This window comes from Orbicella franksi, chromosome 4 (assembly GCF_964199315.1).
Source record: "Orbicella franksi chromosome 4, jaOrbFran1.1, whole genome shotgun sequence".
NCBI lineage: Eukaryota > Metazoa > Cnidaria > Anthozoa > Scleractinia > Merulinidae > Orbicella > Orbicella franksi.
Genome location: NC_138148.1, coordinates 3822499 through 3847463, shown reverse-complemented (window position 1 = coordinate 3847463; position 24965 = coordinate 3822499). Strand labels below are relative to the sequence as shown.

Here is a 24965-nt window from a genome sequence, read left to right as displayed (position 1 = left end):
CCATTTGAAATGTAAAGGAAACTGTAAGCTGATGCAAATTTCTGTCAATGTTGTTAAAACTCCTGACACCGAGGTGTTTTAATAGTGTTTCCATTGTGTTCAAAATAGACCTTTGTCGATTGTTTCCTCATTAAGGGGGGGTTCTACCTGAAATTGACTAGAAAAAGCGTTTTTTTGTTTTCTTCTTAAATCACAAGTTCAACTACTTGACTTTACTTTGGCAATTGTTTTTATTCGAATATTTGAAAAAATAAAGGAGAAATAAGCGTTTGTAAACAAGAGGAATTTCGTTACCATGGCAACGGAAGCTGGCATTTTTTGTTATTTCCTCCTTTACGAGTGTGTTTGCCCCCCCAAAACCAGGTAGAAACTAACTTAGTCATATTTGTGACCCCATACATGAAGCCATATGCGAGAAAATGCAAGAGAGACACTGGGGACGAATTGGAAATTGCTTCGAGTGGACGTTGTTTATTTCGAAATACAGTGCTGGGAAAGTTTTACTTTGAAATGACTGGAAAGAGAAAAAGAAGCATTTTTCGGAAAACGAGGAAAGGAAAAGGATTTGGTGGAGCTATTAAAAGTCCGCAATCACGCGAGGAAACTCCTTCGAAAGAGAGTGAAATCTCTGAATCGGGACCTGGTACTTCGCACGATCAATCTGATTTATTAGATTCTGGTGAAGAGAGTGACCAGCCACTTAGTTCTTCAAGGAAGAAAATGAAACTCCAGAGCTCTGAGGATGAATCTTATATAAGTTCTGCCGAGGAAACAGAAGCAGTAGAGGAAGGAAATGGATACAGGCTTGTTGATTTGAAGAGTTTGTCGTCTGTGTTCTCGAATGTACACAAATGCAGAAAAGGTGAAACAAGCATGTACAACTCGTGTTTTATTTGTACATTATTTTCATTTTTGTGGTGTTAATGTATTGTTATGCAAGTACCTCCCAGCTTATCATGAAGGACTTTAATCAGCTGTAAATATAAAGTAATTATTTTACTGTGCCAGAGTCTTGTTTAGACTCTCCATGTGTTGACACTGATATTGAATAAATTAATACTAATTCATGCATTCAGTATTGTTTATGTTATAAGCCTATGTGTGTGGTTCCGTAGCTGTAGTTGCTAGTATATTTTTCTTGTTATTTTATTAATTCAGGAAATCTTACTATGGAAGAAAATGCCTCCAGCCGTGCAGGATTAATGTCAGACTTATCCATTCAATGCAGTTCTTGTGATGAAAGCACTCCTTGGCAGACATCACCCCAAATCACCAAAAAAGGAAAATCTTTTGATGTCAACAGGAGAGCTGTATATCATTCAATAGAATCGGGAACTGGATATGAAGGGCTTTCCTCCTTCTGTGCAATAATGAACATGCCTTGCCTTTCAAGAGCTGCGTACTACAAGCAAATGGATGTAATTTTGGAGGCCTTGGAAGATGAGGCAAAAGAAGAACTTGTGAGAGCAGGCCAACGGCTTCGGCAGCAAGTGATGGAGGAAAACGGCGAGTCCGACAGCACTGCAATAATTGATGCTGCTGTTAGCTTTGATGGCACATGGGCCAAGAGAGGCTTCACTTCATTAACTGGTGTTGTTTTTGTTATATCAGTTGACACTGGAGAGGTACTAGACTACCATGTGATGTCGAAGTCTTGCCATAAGTGCTCTGTGAAGAAGTCACAATGTGAAGGGGATGATGAAAAATTTGAAGACTGGAGAAGGGAGCATTTGGCAGCTGGTGAATGTGACATTAATTTTGATGGAAGTTCACCAGCTATGGAAGCTGAAGGAGCTTCTGTTCTTTGGAACAGATCAATTGAGCTTCATAACATAAGATACAAATGGATGGTGTCAGATGGTGACAGCAAGGCTTTTAACACAGTAGAAAATGTGTATGATGGCTGCAAAGTTATTAAGCTGGATTGTGTGGGCCATGTGCAGAAGAGGATGGGTAAACATTTGATGAATCTTAAGGCCCGCACAAAAGGTAAACTGGAGGATGGAAAGCCGGTAGGGGGGAGTGGTAGGCTTACGGAAGGAAAAATTAAGCAGCTCCAAAAGTATTATGGTCTGGCGATCCGGCAAAACACCTTGGCTAAGGCAAATCCTGTGGAAAAGGAGGTCAATGTTGCAGTTTATGCAATGAAAAAGAATGTAATTGCCATTCTTCATCATTGCATAAAATCAGAGGATGCTGCTAAGCAACACCGCTTCTGCCCTCGTGGTGAAAGTTCGTGGTGTAAATGGCAGCAGGACTTAGCAACTGGAACTAATACGTACAAAGGAGACGACTGTTTACCTGAAGTCTTCCTGGAGCTGCTGAAGCCAACATTTGTGACTCTGAGCGACAGTAAACTTCTGGAAAGATGTGTACTTGGGACAACCCAGAACCCAAATGAAAGTATCAACGCTATGGTTTGGGTGCGGTGCCCAAAGCACAAACACCACGGAGTAAAAGTTGTCCGCTGTGCTGCAGCATCTGCAGTCTGTCATTTCCATGGAGGGGCTGAGAGCAGGAAAAGAGTGATGGAGAGACTTTCCATTCCTGGTGGTGCATTTACTGACCACATATTAAGGCTCAGGGACAGGAAACGGCTCCGAAAAGCGGATAGCCAGGCAACAGCTAAGGAGAAAAAGCGTCGCCAAGGGTTACAGCTTGTCCGTATCCGTCGAGAAGAAGCCCTTCGTGAGAAAGAAGGTGTCACATATGAAGCTGGGGCTTTCTAAATTTGCTCACAAGGCTTCCTTCACTTAAATGTGGACTGTTTACTACTCAGAGACTCTATTATTTGAATACAGCTGTTGTTTAATTTGATTTTCTTAATTTAATGGCCTTTTTCTCAGTACGCAGTTTTTTAACACTTGAGTAAAGATATCTCAAGAAGGATTACAGCTATGGACCTAAAATTTTCAGGGATGGTAGTTGTTAATGAGTTTATTGGGATGAGCGAAGGAATTTTTCATAGGACTTTTAGTAAAGAAATGGTCAACCGAATAGTGACCACTTTCTGGACATGTAACTTGAGACATGTGCAATTACGTCACATTTTGAAATTTGTCAAAACCCTTCGTTCATCCCAAGAAGCATTCTGTATGCTTTAGAATGACAGTAAAATGTTGTTTTGTTGTCGAATCTGCATGTAGAAATCTTTACTCAAGTACATATGTGTCACCCACAGCATGAGGTCTCTTGGAATGCCCGGTGTCAGGTTACATTTGCCGATGGCACTCCATAACATAAGTTTTTGAAATCTATGGTTCATGAGCTTTCCAGTGATATATAGTTTGTTATGGTTTTGAATAAAAGTCTTTATTTTACAATTATTTGAAAAAATACACATTTTTCAGGTAGAACCCCCCCTTAAATTGACATATGACAAAATAACAACAGGTGAAAAACCCAGCTGCTTTCGTAGACTACACATTGGAAGTAACAAAATTCTTTTTCTTCCTGTTTCATCCAATCCCCGTAGTATCTTTACTTCTACTCAAAATTACTTACATCGCTTATTGTTTTAATTCACACATTTTAAGAGTCTGGAAAAAAAAAATGTTACACAAGGTTCCAATCCAAAGTGTTATCTATGTTTTTCACCTAAAATTCATCGATCAGGGAGGGGAAAAGTAAAGACTTTCGACTAAGTTTGTTCCGTAATTTAAACTACTTAATTTTATGCTCTCGCGATTGACGGGAAACCGAGCAAATCAAAAGTTTCACACAATTACACGAAAAAGCGCTGAAAGAATAGCCCCTTTCACGGCTAACTTTTCTTATTTAAATTACAATATAACCCAGCATAAGTGTGAGGTAGTTTCAGGCATTTTTCTTTATTTTCTGCCCGAAATAGACCAATTTCGATATATTAAAATTCAGCCTAAAACAGACCTCAGTACGAGGCTCTGGGGAACAAATACAAAGTTTGTGGAGTTAATTCCCCAGAGCCTCGTGCTGAGGTCTATTGTGTTAGGCTGAATTTTAATATATCGAAATTGGCCTATTGCGCTGCATCCACATTTGATTACAGTGTCATGTAAATGAGAAAAGTTAACCGTAAAAAGGGCTACTGACGTGTTAGTTATGCTCTTTTTAATTTGAAAGTCGTGATATTAACAAATTTGTCGTGGATCGCCTTCTAGATCAATAGGCCCTTTGCACGGTACGGAATTAATTATACTGGGACGCAAGTTACACGGTGGTACCTCCAAAACAAGGGAACTCGTACCAGTCCAGCCCGTCTTTCCTTTGTTTTGAAAGTCCCATTGTGTAACTTGCGTCCCAGCATAATTAATTCCGTACCATGTGACCGGATGGTGCAAAGGGCCTATTTTGATGGCAGATTGAGTAAGATTTGTGAATTTTAATGCCTTTTCGAAATAGCGCGGAGGAGTAAGTGTGCATCAGAGCATGAGGTTTCCTAACAGTTTGAAAACCTGAAAGAAATCAAGAGTTAAGATCATGATGAAACTGAAAACTACTGAAAAACTCGCTACAACGATAACAAATATACAAATATAACATGACAGACGATATATGATAAAATTACATCTCGACAGCTGTATCCATTCCTAGCAGTTGAAGGCTTTTGCTTTGTAGCTGTTAACTTCAGTTTTTTTTTTCTAGAGCTACGTTTAAATCAGAATCGGATTTCTGTTAGTATAAGCAGCATGTCGGTATTAAAAATTAAAAACCTTTGAGCCGCTAGAACAAATGTGATGAGATGTACTTTTATCCTTTCTGTAGTGTCACAACATTCCGTCATAACGTTATTTTCATATTTGCAAGAATCTCTGCTAAATGTGATACGTACGTACGTCACTGGTTGCGAAATCTTTTTTTTTATCGCTACCGTGTAAATTAAATCCTCAGTTGAAAGATTTTGTCACATTCCCTTATCGAATAAACCCTTAAGAGGGCTGGTTGCCAGCCGAAACATCCTTAAAAATGATTTGCTGTTGTCTTCGGAATATTGCTCAGTTTCAGTTTCAGTTTCATTTTCGTTGGTCAGATAAACACGTTTTATCCTCTCCGTTCCCTGGAAGACAGGGCTATCTCTGTTGCCTTCTATTTCTGTCGATCTTAAGCCATTCCTTGGAAGACACAGGGCTACCTCTGTTGCCTTGATTTCTGTCGATTTTAAGCCATTCTTTTGGCTTTACTGCAAATCATCTTGATCTCACTTTTAAGTGCAGTTTCAAACATTTGATCTGATGCTGATGCCTGGAAATTTTTACAGTATAGAAAACTGCTAGGCAAGAATAGTCCTAGACATTCATTCGCAGACACAAGGAGCCAAAAAGTCAACGAAATACAAACGAAATTTGCCATCGTGGGTCTAAGTTCTTTTTCTCATCCTTTCTATGAACGAACAAGACGTTTTTTAAGTTATCAAGGTAAGATATAAGAAAAACTAAACAACAAGGTTTTAATCCAAAAGATGTTGTTTTTTTATTTCTTCTTTTTCTTTTCTACAAATAAATGAACTCCATTGTATCTTGTCAGTATGACAATGCGTTGTTATAGTAACATGAACAAATATGGACCGACACGAGGTATTATTGTGAAAAGTGATTTGCAAATAGAACTGAGGTGTTTTCAACGCTTTTATTCTAAAACCGAATCGAAGGCAAGATGCAATGCTTTTTGTTTCCATTGAATACTCCAAGAGCTCAACGTCTCTTGAAAACACTGAATACCTCTTTTGCGCTCGAATAGATTTTTCGAAGCAAAAAGCAATCGCCTAAAAATTATTTTGTGTTAAATGAAACGGAATAAAAATTGTGGGATATTTTTCGAACATTCCTTGAATATTACTGACTATCACTTTCGTCACCATTATCATTAATATCATCATCATCATTATCATCATCGTCATCATTATCATCATCAATAAATAATGACTTTATACTTAATAGTAATAAATAACGTTTGATAAATACAGAGGCTGTTTGACAGCTGCATTATATTTAATTAAAACCGATCGAATAAAGAACTGAACGGCCCCGAACAAGAGTGTGCGTAAGAAGGAAAACTAATTTACAACAGAAACACTTGTTTTTTTTGCGATTAGATGATAACATTTTTTGAATATATTACGATATCCTACGATCACACCCTCCTTCTCTCCCTGTATCTCATCCCTTTTTTCTCCTTCTCTCTCAAAAAGCGTCGTCTGATCGCGGGTTACTAATAGGGAGCTGAAGCAATGACGATGGCGACACTGAAGATGGCTTCTAGCTAAAATGAATTTTATTTTACCTACGAACTTCGCAATTGTCCAGATGTGTCTATTACGCCTGTGGCTCTAAAGAAAACTTGCCGAGACTAAATATGTAATGACAGCGTTTAATTCAAAACAGAAATATGAAAACTTAGCCGCCGTGGTTCGCGTTGCCCAGACTACGCAGAAGTTGGTCATTTCACGTCTAAATTGCTGTTTTGCAGAGGACGGGTATGGAATATACAAAGATTTATAACGCACGTGCACAGCCATTGTCTTGTTCATTATACCTTATGTTTGGTGAAGTTATCGTTGCCGTTGTCGTCGTGATTTACTTAAGCTCCCGCTTCTTAAAATAATGTAACTCCCTAAGGCATTGGGACAACATCTGATTGAATTTTGGGTTGGCACGTGACCAGGTCGTGCGCCTTAAGTTCGCGCTAAATTGGTGCGTGCGTTGCGTCCACCAGAATTATATTGTTTTCAGTTCCGGGGTATTACAAAACATGGAACCACTATCCGCAAAGAGAGTTTTGCCTCTTGGGAGAAACAAAATTTACCGTTTTTCTTGAGCTTTGCGTACTGTTAGAAATCTATTTCTACGTATTCGTTCTTGGTACGGGTCATTGAAACATGATCATACTTTGTTGTTATTGGTGTTTATAAATAATTTCCGTTGTTTTGCCTGATTTTGTTTTTCTGTTTTCTTTTTCATTTACATCTACCGAAAATGCAAAGATAACCTGTGCGTTGGCTTGGTGAATTCAGAGCGCTGAATGATATGGCTATCTCGCAGCTGCGATGACATTTGTAGTGGAAATATATACCGTGACAGTGGAATCTCGATTTCTCGAACCCTCGATTTTTCGAACCTCCCAATAACTCGAACCAAAAGTCGTTTCCCTCTCCTCACTCCAACACTGTAATTTTACCTCCGATTTCTCGAACTCCACGATTTTTCCACTTAATTTTCGTTTCCCTTGGAGGGTTCGAAAAATCGGGATTTCACTGTGTAAAATAAATGAAACATTGCTAGATTCTGCATTATGGAGTAAGTACACCCGGGTCATATTTTCGTCATTTTGGGATCATGTCCATGGTGATTATCTTACACCAGGAGGGAGGGGGTTTACACACTTAAGTATGCATACAGCGTCAGGCGAAGTAATTCTCCATGACTTAATATGCAAGCCAGCTTTCGCTGATAACGTCAATTGACGTGGAATGATCGCAATATGCTGAAAATCCGGGTGCGTGTATCCTCCAGTATGTACTAAATGCTGCGCCTGCGCAGTTGCTGTGAGTGGTGCCATGAAAAACTCATGGAAAATTCAGAATGTAACTACATGAATAAAGCCAACTCGCTGGCTTGCGAACAATGTGTCCAAAACCCTCTGTTTAACATTTGGCTATCACTGTGGACGGTCCAGTTTTTTTCTTTCTCTGTCTTTGAGAATATCGTCTATGCTACGAATTCGGCGAGAATTCCTTGTCTTCTTTCGTCTCTACAACGTGGTCATCTCTGAACTGACGAGTCTGCCATCTCTCTACACACTTTGTGGCTCACTAACTTGAACAATACTTCAGTCATCTTTAAACCACGCTAATGTCAACACTCTTCCAAAGAACTTTGTTATCTCCAGGCTGTTTGTCACGTATGCTACTCCTAGTTTCACTCTTTGCCTGTACACTTGCTGTAGACGTGTGATTTTGACGTATCTTATTTTTTTCCGGCTCTTTTGAAAAGATTGAGGGTCTGCAATAGTCTTGGATCCGCGTCGGCAGTTGCGCTTTGACCTGACTGGTTGTTCAACAAGTTAGCAGCCTGGGCCGAGTTGTCTTCCTGCGCCTGCGTGGAAGTGTTGTCCCAGTCTGGAACGCTGTTGGTTCGAGCCACAGGGGACCCAGACGGAGCAAGCCAATCCGGTAATGGTTCTTCCTCAGTTTTTGTCTTGCACGGAGCCTCCTCCTGGAGAGATGTATCGTTAAGATACGAAGTAGACGACATCCGTCCTTTGTCGATACTATCCCTGGGAGATCCGTAACCCCGCGGGCTATGCAAATGTCCCTGGCTTTTTAAAATTGACAGAATCGTGGAAATTTGTTCCTCTAGTTGCGTCATTTTCATATTCATGACTTCGATTTCTCGGCGCACTTCGCCTTTCATTTCGGACAAACTCGACAGCACGTCGGTGCCCGATTCTGGAACATCGGGGCGCGCTCGTACAACGTTTGAAGTCATACTTTTTGTTCGTGATTTCGGGATGACCATCATGTCGATTTCCGCGTCACTTGTTTCTCCACCGTCAACCTGATTGTCGTCAAACTCGTAATTCTGCGCCAATTCCTCCACCAAACTCAGCTTTCTATTTTGTCTTCTTGACCGAAAAGCAGACACACTTGGTGGTCTGTTGTCATGTTGGTCCTCGTTGGCCATTTCCAACCGAGGGGTGCGCTTACGAATCTTGAGCTGAAAGTGTAATGTCAAACGGGTTTGATTTGTAACTTTTGTTATATGATAACAGTAATAAACTAATCATAACACTTTATTTATATAAAGCCAAAATCCAAAACTCCAATGGCTCTTTACTTGACTCATATGTCTAATTCTTAACTCGAGAATTCTGGTTTTAGCAACAAATTTTGTTGTAAATGACACAACCATTGCCCTATCTCGCGACAGCAATCGAAGACCGAATTGCCGAACGCGGGCGGCCATTTTTGGCGCCAAATTAAAAGCTTGAAGACACAAAATGATTCCTATTTTTCGCTTTTTACAATCTGATTTTGTTTTATTGAAATTATAAATTCCTTTTCTTGAATATTCAACGCCATCTCCAGTGAGAAATGTTTCCCAATTTCAATGCCTTTCCTGTTAACATACATTGACGTCAAGACAATAAAGTTTTTCCCAGCCTGCTGAATCCTGATTGGTCAATTCAAATTTCAAGCGTACCAGCCATATACAAGGAGTAGAGTGATCATCTCATAGCAAGCTCCTGATACATAGAATTGTATTGTAAAAAATGTAAAAAAAATTGTATACGTAATTGGCCACTCCCCATCGGGGCTTTTCAGGACCAATGTAAACAAACAATGATAAATAAATATTCAAACAAACATAACTAGGTTAAGAATCCCTACTGGCGGGAGGCAGACCAGTTGCCTAGTTACAAGCGTAGTCGAGAAGTTGAACTCGGGGCTACCGAGAACACCATCACTAGCGATCAGAACGGGATTTGAACCCGGGACCTACGGATTTCAAATCTGGCGCTCTAACCACTCGGCCACGCTGTCTCCCGTTAATCTTAGATCCTCTAGATATGAGAAAACCAGCGCGTTACCTCGTCTCTTAAATTGTAGGATAACACAAGGTTCTTGGTGAATTTATTCGCAAACTCCGGGTAGAACTCCAGGACCTCGATTAGCGCATCTCTTTGAATCCAGTGAAGGTCACAGTATGTTAGTGCTAACACGTCTACCGCTGACTGGCCGACTGTGGACTCATGGCATATGTCGTCTCCAAATACGTCATTCTCACCTATGATAAATAAAGACAATTTGCTTGACGAGTCGCTCATCATACTCATTATATTTCTCTCTTTTGTCTATTAGTGTCCACTCCTGTTTCCAAAGAGCCCATTGAATGTGCTTTTTTCGTGCTTTCATAAAATCAAATTTTATGTCCCACAATGAAGAAGAACCTCTTTGATGTGTTACTTACCTAACAAACCTACAACAGTATCTCCCTGTTTGACTTCGAGAGATCCGCGTGCGATAAAGTAAAGCACATCCAAACTTTCTCCGTGATGAATGATTCGATCACCAGGTGCCACGTGCGAGATCCAGAAGTTTCGCGCGACCGCGCGCTTGACTCCCGTGTTTGCGTCCCGAAACGCGGGATTGTTCTCGAGAATAATTCTGTTGAGATGGACGCAGATGTCTGCTTGGAGATCTTTAGGACAGTATTTTAAAACCTGCAGGTGAATGAGGGGAGAAGCTCTTTGCGTCTAGTTACTAAGCGTGTTAGGTATAAACATGACCGCCACAGTAAAGGCAGGGAAGGTAAAGTCCCATCTACCCCGTCTGATTCCTGGAAATGGCTAGTCCGCTTATCAGGCTCAAGAAAGTAAGGGGAGAGGGGTAGCAAAGAGAGGGAAAAGCAAGAGAAGGTTTTCTCTCCCAGCCCCTTAGGAAGGCCTAATGCGAGGTTGGAATATGGTATGACTAGTCGCAGTGTCGGTAGCTAAGTTTTGTCCAGCTGTTTCCTGAATTTCGTTAGGTCGCCCTACCAATACTGCTAGGTGCAGCTTTGTGCTTTCGGCCAGGACCCGAAAACGCCATATAAACTTATAAGGACACCTATGTCTAAATTTGTATCGTCTTCTCTGGTCGCTTTCGCTATTGGGAGCAAGTCTCCCTAGGAGATGGCTGACATTCAGGATCTACAGTACGAAGCCAAGATGGCTCAAAACCATAAAATATTCTTTTCCATAAGAAAGAATGTTTCTGGGAGGGGGTGGGGGGGGGGGGGGAACTATAGAAGAACGCGACAAACGTGTGTCCGCCAATCAACCGATGATTTTCTTATATATTGTTGTAACCTGTCTGCCATCACTTAGAAAATTAAGGTAAATGAAGCATATCAATAATTACCTCATCTGTGTCAATTCCTTTGTTCATTGCCCACGTGGACATGAAGAAATCAATGGTCCTTGTAGCGAGTTCGGTTGGCAGCTTGTACAGTTTACTAAATTGCTTCATGTTGTCGATGATTGAGTGGTATTTGGCGGTGTTTTTCTGTGCTTGTTGAAGTATGGCCGAGACTTGACCAAAAATTAAGGAGAAAAGAATCGCTGAAAAAATGATAGTGTACAAATGTCAGTTATTGTGAAAATGTGAAGAAGTACTGGCTGACTTCATTCTACTTACAAATAAAATGAAACTTAACCAAAGAAACTTAACTAAAGATTCCATGCATTCAAAATGAGTAGTATTGCCAGCAATGATAATATTGTAAGTAGAGTTAGTATTGTAAGTAATATTAATATTATAAGTAATGCTATAGTATTGGAAGTAATGATAATATTGCAAGTAGAGTTAGTATTGAAAGTAATGTTAGTATTGCAAGTAATGATAATAGTGTAAGTAGAGATAGTATATTGTTAGTATATTGTAAGTAACATTAATATTGTAAGTAATGCTAGCATTGTAAGTAATGCTAGTGTTGAAAGTAATGTTAGTATTGCACGTAATGATAATATTGCAAGTGGAGTTAGTATTGTAAGTAATATTAATATTGTAAGTAATGCTAGCATTGTAATGCCCGGTTCAAACGCCGTACTTCACATGAGCCGAATCGAATGCCAATGAGGACGAACAAAGGATTTTTCTCATTTGCATTCGTTTCGGCTCATGTGAAGTACGGCGTCTGAACTTGGCCTAAGTAATGCTATAGCACTGGAAGTAATACAATACCATTGGAAGTAATGATAATATTTTAAGTAATGCTAGTATTGAAAGTAATGTTAGTATTGCAAATAATGATAACATTGTAAGTAATATCAGTATTATAAGTAATGTTAATATTGAAAGTAAAGATAATATTGTAAGTAATGATAATATTGTAAGTGGACTCAGTATTGTAAGTAATATCGTAATTAATGTTAGTGATGTAAGTTATGTTAGTATTGTATGTAATGTTAGTATTGTAAATTATCTGTGTCAAAATGTCTTAAAAATGAAACTAAAACCACTAAAATGACAAGATATTTTCGTACAGACTGCGGCGACAATAAGCCTAAACCCCTCTCCCCTAGCTACAAAAATATCCAGCCTTAAACCTCATAAAATATAACCTTTTAGAGCATGTAACTACATCTCCTACCTTCCCCCAAAATTAAAAGATAAAAAAAAGAAAAGATTTGTTCCAAAACAAACTGAGTCCGCCTGGTTAAAATATTAAAGGGTACATTATGATCCGCAGGAGAACTTGGTACCATTCCAATAAATAGCTTGAGCGGTATTACGTAAAGGGGATCAACTCTCTTATACTCTTTATCCTCTCTTTTGACTCCACCCATTTCATAACCTCCCAAATTGTACGTACGCATGTCCTAGACTAGTTTTTCTTGGTAAACCCACCACCCCTAGGATCCCAAATTGACTTCGTGCGCACAGACAAAGCAAACAATGTCTCACCTCCCAGCAACATAGTGATGCAGCCAAACAGTTTCTCAGCTGTTGTGTTGGGCGCTATATTTCCGAACCCGATCGTCGTAAGGCTGGTCAGTGTGTAGTAAAGTGCCGACACATACTTCGAAGGAATAGTAGGACCGGTTGTCGGATCAACGTCATCTGTCCCATTCTTTAATTTGTAAGGCTCCCCAACGGTCCGACCCAGAGCCTGAAGCCAACCGTGAGGTTCGTATTTGTCATATCCGGTAGCGATTAAGTAGAAGATGCAAGCCATCCAGTGAGCTACCAGGCAGAATGAAAGCATAAGAAGAAAGAACGTGGAAGCTCCATACTCCAGGTATTTATCAATCTTCCTTGCAACCCGTCCCAGTCGTAAAAGACGAAATACTTTTAGAAATCCGAGCAGAGTTGTGGCGTTCTAAAAAAACAAACAAATAGATACCGAATAGGCATAACTAAGTACCATGCTCATAATGCGAGATATTTATATGATCTCAAAATAATATACCGTATTATCTCGATTATCCCCCTCCCTCGTCCCTCCTGGCGTTTGTTTCAAGCTTGGCCTCCTTCATGGATCCTCCTGAATCTGGCGTTTATTTGACTTTTGCAGTTTATTCGAGCCTGGAGTTTATTAGAGGTTTTATTCCGTGATTTTTGAGAGCTGAATATCATAGTTATACGTAAAGCTCATTGTACCTCGAATATAAATTCCTTGAGGGTCTTATTTACAAGTCTTCCTAGGGAAGCCGGCGTTCATTCGAGACCCGGCTTTTAATCAAGAAAATACGGCAGATGCGTCGTGATTATAAGAGTAAAACAAGAATTTCAGGAACTGCTGTCTCTAAAATTCAGTTAATTAAGGCGAATAACGTTAGATAACCATTTATTGAGCAAATAAAAATAGAAATGCAGTGTGGGAGACGAATTATAAGTACCTTGAGCGACAGTCCACAATAAAGGTGAGAAATGAATTGAGGACGAGAAGAACGCCTAATACAGCTAGCTACTTCACACTGATTGAAATCCACCTACTGAAGAAGGGCTAGGCCCGAAACGTTTCGTTTTTCAGAACAAATTTCACACTTTTCAGAGCATTTTGGCCTTATATACAACTTTTCGGCAGTGTCACGCATCTTATGAGGTTTTTGCTCATTCCTACTGATTGTCATATATACAGCGGAGGCTACAGGAGGCGGCGTGGCCGAGTGGGTAAGGGCGTTGGATTTGAAATCTGGAAGTCCCTGTTCTCGGTAGTTCCTCGACGGCGTTGTGTAAATAGCCAACTGGTCAGCCTCCCACAAGTTGGGATTCTTAATACAGTTGACTCCCGATAACTCGAACCCTTGCTAACTCGAACCTCTCTCGAAGTAATTTTCATTTCCCTTCAGGCCATTTTCTATGTAATTTTACCCTCGATAACTCGAACTTCCGATAACTCGAACCATTTTCTATTTCCCCTGAAGGTTCGAGTTATTGGGAGTAGACTGTAGTTTATGTTCTATTTGAAATATTTGTTTCTTTATTCAGTTACAGTGTCCCCAATTAGCATAACATTGCTGAATACATTTGACACTTAAATAAAGTTAGTTATTTTATATTTTTATTTTTTGCCACTCTAACGTGCGTCCATTTTAAGCATTTGATGTTGACTGATGATTTTCTTTAATCTAATAACCTGTTTGCTTGACAATGTATCGATAAACTGAAAAAAAAAAACTATACGTCGGTTACTTGCGAAATAAATTGAAAGAACTCACCGTTTCCGAATCCTTGGTTATAAAAGCTAGGACGCCATAAGGCAGCGAGGAGACTAAGTCCAAAAAGAACCAACTCCGCATATAATTCCAGCGTATCATCTTAAGATCATCGATCACCTCGCCATCCTTACCTACATAGGTTGTGTGAAAGTTCAAAGCAATGTCGGCAAGAAACAGCCAATCAACAAACAGGTCAATGATGGACACGGCTCGGTGTTCGAACGCAAAGCAAACGAGGAAAGGCACCGAGATGGTGGTGTACAGTGTCAGGAACAAAATAATCCAGTCCCAAGTTGTTTTGAAGGTGGTGTAGTGCAGAATGACTCTCGGTGGAGTATGTGGTACGTCGAGCTTGTAGTCTGGTAATAATTCATCGTTCAGGGACATGAGCTGAAATCAATGATCATGAAAAAGTTTTAACACAAGATTTACCTTACAAAGAAGAGAATTTTTGTCATAAGCCTGAGTTACTTGGCAAAAGATTTTGAGAACTATTTGTTGACCAGAAAGCATTCCGACTCAGCTTATTTTTACGAATTAATCTGCATATTTTCCTAACGGATGTGACTGGCTTATTGCAGGGGGAAATCTAGACGTAATTATCAAACACGAAAGACCGTGTTTGACCACATTTCCAAACACCAAGAAGAGAGTTGAAAGCGTTATAACGGACGTCAAGGTGTTTGGAAATGTGATTAAACACTGTCTTTTGTGTTTGATATAACTTCTCAATCGAAAATAAAACTGAGGAGAATTTGGAGAAATAAAATCGTAAAAGTATATGCTAATGTAAGATCAGATATCCAAACATCGTCTCGGTCATGATTTCTCCTGCGGAAATGTGATGAATTATTAATGAGTTTGAGAAATGCATAAAAACAACTCCTCAGTGGCGGATTTTTTCGGATTCGAACCACTGTATTTCGATTCATGTTTAGTTTTATCGTGAAAGGTTTCGCCGTGAGTGGAAAGTCCGCCCAGATCAGTTTGACTCTGACCGCTATCACAAAGATGACAGGCCTGGTTTTCCTATTGACATTATCCGAAGACTTGAGGAATTAAAAAGATTTCATTTTTCGCGCGTTTCCTCGTTTTGCTGTTTCGTGCTTTAAAGTCAATTAATCTGAAGCTCGCTGCTCGAACGATTTGCGATCAAAGATCAAGCTTTTATTAACTTTCCTCCCCCGAACGAAAGTTGACAACCTGATCTTCAATCTTTTTCCTCTGCGTACGTTTGTTTGCTTTTTGTTGAATAAAGAGAAGAAAGGAAACTAGTAACCAAAGTTTAGTTAATGTTTCCTTTCTTCTCTCTATTCAACATAGAAACAAATAGACGCAAAAACCTTTGAGTTGTCAAGGGTGTGTTGAGACATTTAAACCACAAAGGTGTTTGCCAGGGTAAAACGTATTAGCTTTTAACAGTATTTACAGAGGCTACCGGCGAAATTATTGAAAGCAAAATTGTAATCACAGTTGTAACAACCATGTGTATACTTATTTAACTCTAGGGAACCCCGTTCAAACATCGTAACTTCTACACTTGGATTCTTCAGACTCTAAATAAAATGATAATTTTTCATTACAGTAAGTTATTTGGCTGAAGATTTACTTGCAATTTATAACGAACGCCAATTAATGCAGACAAGAGACCAGTATCGCAAAGTTTTCTTACATACAATTATTACTATAATTATTTTCCTGTTTTCATTTCAGATAACATGGAAAAATATTTCTTTAAAACTTCCGTTTATTTTGTAATAAATCCAGGTTTTTTTCGGTTTAGTAGCGATATTGAAGCTTTGAAATTTTTTGGTAATTTTAGTCGTCCAGACGGGATAATAAAACTGATCTGGAATTTGAAATGCAACAAGAATAAGCGACTTAAAATGAAACACATAATAACAGGACGTCGCGTTGTCAAAAATGGTCGCCCGTAAAATTACGTTTTTGCGTCTCAGTGTAGAAAACTCAAACATTATTTGAGTTTTAATATTTGAACGTGGAATAAACGCTCATAAATACTCACCCGTGAATCTTTCTGTCGACAGGAAGTTGTCGCATTTCCTTCAGGTTTAACGCGAGACATATTCCTTTAAAATTGCTTATAGACAGTCTCCCAACGACATGAGGTTGTGACTCTGTTTTGCCGAGTTGTCATACGAGCAGAAAAAAATAACCTTATTGCGACAATTCACGTCGACCGAGGCAATGAAAATTGTGTTCATCCAAACTGATTGGGAATGCCTGTCACCTTTTCTAATTACCAAATGGGCGTCCCCTACTTTGAAATTCAAAAATCTTCTCTACATGAGCAAAGTGATTACAAAAAATTACTTGAGTAAACAAGGACGCCTTTTAAGTTGGGAAATCTACAAACAACACTAATCTGAAATGCTTCAATTCCGTTTCGTTGAAAAGGTCTTGTAAAATACGCACAAACTAATTTCGAGAAAAAACAACAGTGGAAAGTCGAGTTTTTTCGCTTGAATATTTAACTTTTGGCTTAAATTATGCTGAGTTTTCACACATCTATTCAATAACCTTTTCTGGAGATTATATTTCTTAATAAATTAGAGTTAACCCCGGTGCAGGTGCATCGGTTCACTGCAGGAAGAGCGCTACTTGCAATTAATTCGAATTGGGGAAGGTAGCACTTAAAAATAATCACAAAAACTTGGCGGAAAATTGTTTGTCAGGCAAGATCTTCCTTTTCCACACTCGTAGCCAAAGCTCTACTAAAAGGTTGACGATTTTAAACGTGAATGTACCATTATTACAAGGGTCTGTATATGTTAAACATTGGTAGCTAGCAAACTCTGAAATTTGTTTTGACAAATTGTCGAACTACAGAGCTTCAAACTACCCAAATGTTGACTGACAGCACGGAGGCACAAAAGCGCACGTTTTTAGTATGGCACGGAGAATTTGAAAATTGTTTGGCTCTTTTTGTAACCTCGAAAACAGATTTGGCAAACATGACATTTTACAGCGGGAAAAGGCATTTTTTGCCGTAAAAGCGTCGCACTAACAATTTCGTAGCAACTCTAAGGTTTTTTTTTTTCCTGTAACCTTGCCTATAATGGCTGATTTTCGAGCAGGTGATTTTTATCTACAGTGATACAGATTAAACCTTGTTTAGTTATGTTCTGGTTCTGAAATTTCAATGTATAATTTTTTTCGAATCGCGTTTTCTACTTTTTGGAGCACAAAGCTTATAGCAGTGCTGCTTTCATTTTTATTGGAGCGGAATGAAAGCTAAAAGGGGAATAATAAATGAAAAAAAATTAATAGCCACCACGAAAAATATTACTCCGATACGTGAAAACATATATTTGATTACATGAGATCTGGAGCTTACGGATTAGGGTGTTACAGTTTCAATGGCTGCTTCTCTACTTTATTTCGGCATCCAAAGGGTTAATTAACTGAAAATCTACATGACAATAAAGTGAAAAAATTTACATAAAGAGAGCTGCACGATTCGAAATTCTGGCAGGAGCTGATTGAAAAAAATTTGAGCACATCCCAACCACTATCGTCAGTTGATAGGTTTCCTCTTAGAATGTCTGACTTCTCCTCGCTTTAATGTAGGAATTCCCCCGCCCCCCCATCGAGACCTATCTGCTTGTCACCATGGAAACGATGATGGGAAACTATTATTTTTTTCCATAACAATCACGTAAGTCTTATCAAATCATTAAGGTTTTACCGTCAGCAAATCGTGCAATTATTTTCAGGCCACCACACCCTCACTTTTGTTTATTTCGAATTCACGACTATTTTCTGATGAAAGAAAATGTGTAAAATTAAAACAAGAAATAATTCTACTCACACTGCTGATTTGCTGAGCATTTCTCTGTGTCGATGTTTTCTGTTTGAATGCGACAAGAACTGATTTGTGTCGTGTGAGAGTTTTATTCAGTCGCGCCCAGCCTTTCGGTCCTCCATTGTCTAAAATGCACAAAGAAAGCATACACATCAGCGTTCAACTCCCCAAGATCATACCCAACGTCAAAGAACGTGATAGAGCTCATTTAGGATTGGTTCTCTGGGGTTTTATACGAGGTTATAGACTCCAAATCGTCCGTAGGAAAAATGATGGCAGCTGGACATTTTACTACAATATCTAACACAGCCCATAAAGTACAAGGAAAGACATAATTTTGCAATATTTGTCCCTGTGCTATGGTGTTTGAAGATGTTGGAACTTTTCTGTTTGTTTTTATGACCGTTGTTAAGTTTTCCGTGCGCTACGAATTATGGGTAAATGTACCAGCCGCCATGTTTTTTCCTACAGAGGATTTCCAAAAGTCATGGAGTCGCGTCCAAATCCTTCCCATGATGCTAACAAAGATGTTACACTGATGCACGGATCTGGAGGCATCAGATTAACAAATGTATTCCATGTTGCCGTGAGTCTGTTCAGTAATAAGTTACAGATGATGTCAAAATGTGGAAAGAACAAATAAGTGGCACACTAGGTGTTAGTGTGTCAGAGAGACACTGCGAGGGTGAATATTCCTTCCCACTGACAACCTGCCCACACTGACGGGCTCGAGAACACTATATTTTCGTATCAACAATTCGTCCTCGTATGCTGATCATTATACCATCCAAAATGCCATATTATTATAAATGTACATGAGATTACTCCTCCTGCCTTGTCATTATTTATACATCAAGACTCACAGTCTTTTTTCAAAGAAGAGTTACACGTTTCCAACAGTTTCCACGTTTGTTCTAAAAACATCGCATACAGTTTTGAATTAACAGAATAGGCATGTTTCATCATTAATCGTATATATAACCAAATTCTCGATCGTGATTGGTTCTCCGCGCGCCTATTTAGAGAGTAATCGTGCTCGTCATTTCAAATCAGCCTCACGCTGTGCCTTCGTCCGATTATGAAATTACTCGCCCGATTACTCCCTGAATTGTACACTGACGGACTAAATATGTAATGTAAGGGATCCATTCCAACTGGAAATAGAAAAAATTAACCGTCGTAACTCACATTCTCCAAAATACGCCAAAATTGTTCATTTCACGTGTGGTTGTTTTTCAGAATACGGCTAAGAAACAGTACAAAGATTTATAACGCACGTGCACAGCCACGGTTTTTCTTATTGTATCTTTTGTTTGGTGGAATTTTTGTCGCCCTTGCTGCCGTGGTTTGTTTAAGTTCCCTATGGCCTGTCCCTTCTATGGCGCACGCCTGCAGAGAATCATGGTAGTTGTATTCATCAAAACAAATATCCAGTCCAAGATGATGAATACAACTACCATGATTCCCTGCAGGCGCTTCTCATGGAGGGAATTGGGGATTGTCACGTCACGAAGCGTGTGAATTTAAAACTTTATGTAAAGAGAGAATAGTTTCGTTTGAAGTACATGTCATGACCTGTGCCCACTATAGGATCCTTGTATTCTGTGATGTCTTTTAATGTGACGAGAAACAACATCACTTCGCCTTTCTCGTTCTTTATTGGTCCAAGATGAAAAAGAACCCACATTGGTGTGCCTGAAAAATAATATAAGCAAACAATAATACTTTGCCAGCTTCAGCAAAAGTGTTACCTGAGCAAAACGTTAATTGTTCGTAGTTATTTGCCGCTACTGAAAGCCTTTTCATCGGGGAACAATGAACGTTATGGTCAACATACAGCTGCCATTTTTTAAAAATACGCTCTTGTTCCAGGTAAGATAAATTAAATATTCGCTTCTGGCGTTTAATCACCAATTGGGACCCACGTAAGTAAGTAAACAGTCTTCGGCATTAAATTTTTGGCAATGTGCATCATTAGAGTGGTTTTCAGTCGAGTATCGTAAAAGCAAAACCAAAGTAATCGCTCTAGCCAATCACAAAGAACACAGACAATCCAGTGAGCCAATCAAAACTCGAGGTACTTACATGTAGCTGGCGCAAAGCGCGGGAAAACGAGTGCGAATGAATCACGATCGGTTTTGGTTTTACTTCTGATTGAATCAAAAATTGGCACGCAATCCTGTACCATAGTTGATGAAAACCAGTTACTTTTTGGCACTCAAATGAAAACCGCTCTAAATAAGATGAAATCACGGTCACTACTTAGCACTCACTGTACATGTCTTAAAAGATAGTTTTCCTCTGCGAAGTACTCCAGTTTAACCGTATTCTAAAATAATGTTTTGTACTCCTTGCGTGCCTATGTTTTGTAAAAGGAACGTTACCTGGAAAAAACAAAAGGTCGCCTTACCATCTTTCTTATATGCAATAAACTCTTTTTGGATCGCAGTCTTAGCCTGCAAGGCATTATGGAGCTCCCTAATAGTCTCAGGGTCTGTCTGCTGACCATACAGGAAACTGCAGTCGCAGTTCTTCTTCATAACTTCTGCTCGTGTAAAACCCGTGAACTTGCAAAACCCGTCACTTGAGTATACGATAGGGTTCTCTATGATTTGAGCATTTCCAAGAACGAATAACGAGTCTGCAACGAAAATTGCTTTTCAGTTATCCACTAATATTGTTCGTTGAATGCAAGTGAATATATGAAAGATCATATATTTGAACTGCAGAGAACGATATGAAGACGTGATTGATCATCGCAGTTATACACGCAACTTAAGCAGTTGTAAAATTAATTACGAACTCACGAAGTGACCAGCTCCTTATTGGCTTGATAGCTCAGTTGGAAGAGCACTGCACCGGTATCGCAGAGGTCATGGGTTCGAATCTTGTTCAGACCTGATTTTTTTTTTCAGGCTTTAATTTCACAACTGCTTAAGTTGTGTGTATAACTGCGGTGATCAATCATGTCTCCATATTGTTAGTATTTTACAGTCAAATTCCAGGGGCTGTTTGGTTTTATTTCACTCTTACTCTAGCCCTATTAGACACGATATCATTATATTTGCACAGCCTTTTTCTTCGTGCCAGCTTTGCATTTTAAATTGTTTTATTTACCGTCCAATTGAGTCTTAGAACATGCATCTCAGTAACTTTAACCTTTTGAAGATTTTTCTATCAAGCCTTTCTGACTCTTTACTGCCAAAACCTGGTTACAATGTGGTATCCTTTTATTAAGGCATCCAGGCCATCAATAAATTATGTATTAACTGAAATCATTGATGTGCTTTATATCAATCATTTTTTAAAATTCTTCTTAATTTCGATCTGTCAACTTTTCGTGATCAAAAATGTTCCGCTAGGATAACTTATGATGGGTTTGAACTATCCCTTCCCTGGTAGCCTTTACGGTTTTTGGTAATAATTAATAAACCAAGAGGAATATAAGAGTGCAGTAGAAACCTTTTTACAAGAACCGTTTTTTACCAGAATGTTCTTTTATTTCACCAAACCTTTTCGTGACAGTGGGGTGTCTGTTTAATCAGCCGACGGAAATGGACAAAAGTCATGGAAAATATACTGAAAAACAGCCGGTGACTTTCAAGGATCACAGAAAATTCTTTGTCAGTGATTACATTAATTTTAAATAAAGCTTCTGAACTGTGGACGATAATTAATTCCCTTATATACTGCCACCACTCCATGCCTTTAAGAAAAGACAAGGTACAGTACAACAAAAGCTTCGATGACACGTGTGCCACGCCTTGAGTTCGCATTCATCCAATGTCACCGAAAACTAATGATCTTTTCTGCACGTAAATAGCAATAAGCTTTAACTCAACTCGCCTCACAAGGTCTCATCAAATCAATTTGGCATGCATGCAGTAGGTATAATCTGCACAATAGAGCCAGACAAAATGTCTGTAAGAATAGCCTGTTATTTTTGTTTTGATGCGGGAAAAGAATAGTTCCTGAATAATTCTCCCTATGTGATAAAGCGGTTATAGAAAGTTTGTTGACAAAAAATGAGAAACCAATTCAAAGTTATATTTTCTGCTGAAAAAGCTCTAGCTTCTAAACCCACATCTCTTTTAAAGCTTTTTGCCCAATAAGTCTCATCGCGTTAAAATTTATCAGTAAAGAGTTCTCCTGTCTGTTAATTTTGAACTCCTCCCTCTCCATTTCCACGAGGCCAAGCCAATCCAGTCCCGATCACGAAGAGAACTCTCAGGCAACCAATTATATGTTTTCCGAATTTTCCGTCAGACACAATATAGTTTAATTTCATACGTTTTGTTTATCAATCCCTATTTAATCCGTCATGGTTTTCTCGTCAACAATAAAAATGGTTTTCTCTAAATATAAATCCTCATTACTTATCTCCTTACATTCCTTTCAACGTTGTTTCTGAGAAACTAATGATCCATCAAGACAAAATCCTCAAGTTGACGATTTTTCTCGTTTCTCTCTACCTCATTGGGCCTTTTTATAACTGTCTTTTTTTATCATTTTTATTACAAGGAGAAACCAGACCTTCACACTTTTACGGAACGAGTGAACGTTCTTCCCAGTTTAATCACTCGGGGAAACAGATTTAAGATTTTTGTAGCCTGTGCAATTGGCGACATTCCGCCAGCACTCGCGGGCGAAATTCTGCCCTAAATGTTCCAAAAAAACGAAAGTTCGTTTCCGTCGAACAAGACTGTTTCGGAAAGAAATGTTTCCGGCGTTGCTAAAGGGGTTAACTGATGTTTCCGACAAAATATTTCCGATCAATACTTCGTTCTGCTTTCCTCAAATGTTACGTAAGGACAGGAAAATATCAATTCGAAGTAAACTCGACAAATCATTCGAAAAGTTCGGACATTTCGAAAACTATCGGCTATAATCTAACAACGAGATAATTGTTCGAAAACGTGGAGATAATTTCCAGGTGTTCTTTGAAAATATTTGTAAAAATTTTCACAGAAATCTTCGATCGAAGCCATCAAATTATTCTACATTGCAGATTTATTTGGAGGATATTATGGGCGTTACATTATGTTCCTTTTGAATACCGCATCAAAAAACTTTTTTTTTCGCATACACTCCCGTCATAAGACTCTTTTTATATCAAACAGTATTAATTTTTCAAGAAACAACCACCCGTTTTCCATTCACAGCCATGTTTACCTCGCAAGTGAATATATGAAAGACCAATTGCTCATCAGCGTAAGTTTATCTAAAATTAAATTTGGTCTTGCAAACGCACAGAAACGATATATCGATAACGTATACGTCATCTACTAACTACGATAAATATTGAATGAACTCGTTAAATATTGAACCAGATATTTCCTGATGAAAAACGTCAAATTTACCAAAGTTTGGATGAGTAGGTGGCGAAAGGCGTCAAGCTTCCGTCAACGTCTGTAAATGGAAAATGGCTCAAACTTTTGAATAAATTATTTGAAGCAGGGTTTTTAAAACCCAGATCCTTTCAAACTTGGTACTATCAATAAATTTTGTATCCTTTTTCTAGTTATGACATCTGTTTTAAATCCTGTGAATTTCTAAATTCGTGATGTAGAAACTGAGGTTAGAAAGGGTCGATCGTCATAAAGCGCCACCAAATTTACAGTACCATACTTTCTGACATCAGTTTCTACAATCAAGTTTGAAAGGATCTGACTTTTAAACCCTGCTTCAAGTCATTCATTCAAAAGTGTTGGCTAGTTTACATTTTCAGACGTCGACAGATGGCTTTAGTCGCACAGATTCATTTCAAAAACTGTAACTTAGGGTTATAGTACACAGCATCCAATTTTCTGTGTCAACAAACTGAGGCAAATACCCTCTGAAAACCAGCTTCGATGCTAACCAAGTTTATTTCATCGAATAAGAAAATTAGATATACATATTTATTTTCTTTAGATATGTTAATATTGAAAAGTTTGGATGAATACGTTAGTCACTATTAAAATAAAGATAAAGTTCGTTTACGTTAATAAGTTTTCAAAACGTTGCCGGGAAGAATTTTGCCGGTATAGACGCAATGTTTCAGGAAAGAGGGTTTTATATACGATGTTTTTATCGAATTTAGCCGGTGATTCGAGACAGAAGTTAATAAACACATACTGTTCACTATATGGTTGACTTTGAGACATCAAACAATAAATTCTAAAACGACAAAGGTAATTACAAACAAACTCTCTGAGGTACAAAATTTCTTTCAATTTCGCCGGATTTTCCCACAATCGAAGTAACTGAAAACTACAAGAAGCTATTTTGAGATTTTGCGATCATTTTTGTCCTAATATACACAAACGAATTACTTCTTTAATAGCTGGACAAATGTCTTTGAGACTTTTTTAGTTTTAATTTCGAATTGTATTGTTTTATCTAATTCTTTTTTTTCTTTTTAGATGCCATATCTCGGAAACAATCAGGCAATCGAACAGACAAAGTATCACGGAGACACAAATCACGAAATAGGAAAACTATTTTTCGTTTTGGAATAAAACAGGCACCCTTGAAAGGTCAATATGTCAGCTCCCAAGTGTTAGTGAAAGCGTAGATCAAACTGAAAGGACTTTTTTAAAGTCATTTTCTACCTTAAATTTATGGAAATAATTTTCTTGTTTATAGTAAAAGTCTGTTTAGCATTTTTGCAAAACATCAATGTCAGTGTTACTTACGAAGGCCATTCGAGCGCCGAACAACATTTTCCAGAAAAGTGTTTTGAGGCACCACAAGTCCTCTTCGTCCAACAGGCATTTCGTCCCTGAAAATACATGAATATAGCAAATGAGCGATGTCTTGGATATTTTGAGTTTAGATGAAGGGTCTTTGACCAGTAGCTATTATTATTGTCAACTCACAAATGCACATGAATATTCTAGCGCAAATATTGTCATCTAAAGTGTAGATTTTAGACTCCTGTAGTTTCGATGTCTGTTTGTTGACACATGATCCGTTGGAG

The 24965-nt window shown here is 38.6% G+C and overlaps 2 protein-coding genes across 12 annotated transcripts in view; one reads left to right on the top strand and one right to left on the bottom strand.

Moving 5' to 3' along the window:
- The first annotated feature begins 136 nt into the window (after positions 1–136).
- On the top strand, positions 137–3371 carry LOC145485994 (uncharacterized). Its single transcript, XM_081464679.1, has 2 exons — positions 137–862; positions 1159–3371. The coding sequence occupies exons 1-2, from the start codon at positions 400–402 to the stop codon at positions 2727–2729; spliced, it is 2034 nt and encodes a 677-aa protein (XP_081320805.1). The 5' UTR covers positions 137–399; the 3' UTR covers positions 2730–3371.
- A 2079-nt stretch (positions 3372–5450) lies between these two features.
- Positions 5451–24965, bottom strand: part of LOC145485992 (voltage-gated delayed rectifier potassium channel KCNH1-like) — a 46790-nt gene continuing 27275 nt past the window's right edge. For 9 of the 11 annotated variants that reach the window (XM_081464672.1, XM_081464671.1, XM_081464673.1 and 6 more), the window contains 10 exons: positions 24682–24767; positions 20415–20645; positions 19580–19699; positions 18011–18129; positions 14179–14568; positions 12422–12836; positions 10877–11076; positions 9945–10197; positions 9565–9761; positions 5451–8690 (listed from right to left, as the gene is read on the bottom strand). In XM_081464672.1, the coding sequence (XP_081320798.1) occupies positions 7941–8690; positions 9565–9761; positions 9945–10197; positions 10877–11076; positions 12422–12836; positions 14179–14568; positions 18011–18129; positions 19580–19699; positions 20415–20645; positions 24682–24760 (2754 nt within the window). In that variant the 5' untranslated portion in view covers positions 24761–24767 and the 3' untranslated portion in view covers positions 5451–7940. Of the gene's footprint in view, positions 8691–9564; positions 9762–9944; positions 10198–10876; positions 11077–12421; positions 12837–14178; positions 14569–16204; positions 17916–18010; positions 18130–18867; positions 19534–19579; positions 19700–20414; positions 20646–24681; positions 24768–24965 lie in introns of those variants that run through there. The other 2 variants (XM_081464677.1, XM_081464678.1) reach the window with 2 other exon arrangements.

Excerpts from the sequence above, each read along its gene's own strand:
- LOC145485994 (XM_081464679.1), top strand. The coding sequence starts at position 400 with ATGAAGCCATATGCGAGAAAATGCAAGAGAGACACTGGGGACGAATTG. Across the intron at positions 863-1,158 it reads TGTACACAAATGCAGAAAAG|GAAATCTTACTATGGAAGAA; the intron begins GTGAAACAAGCA and ends TTATTAATTCAG.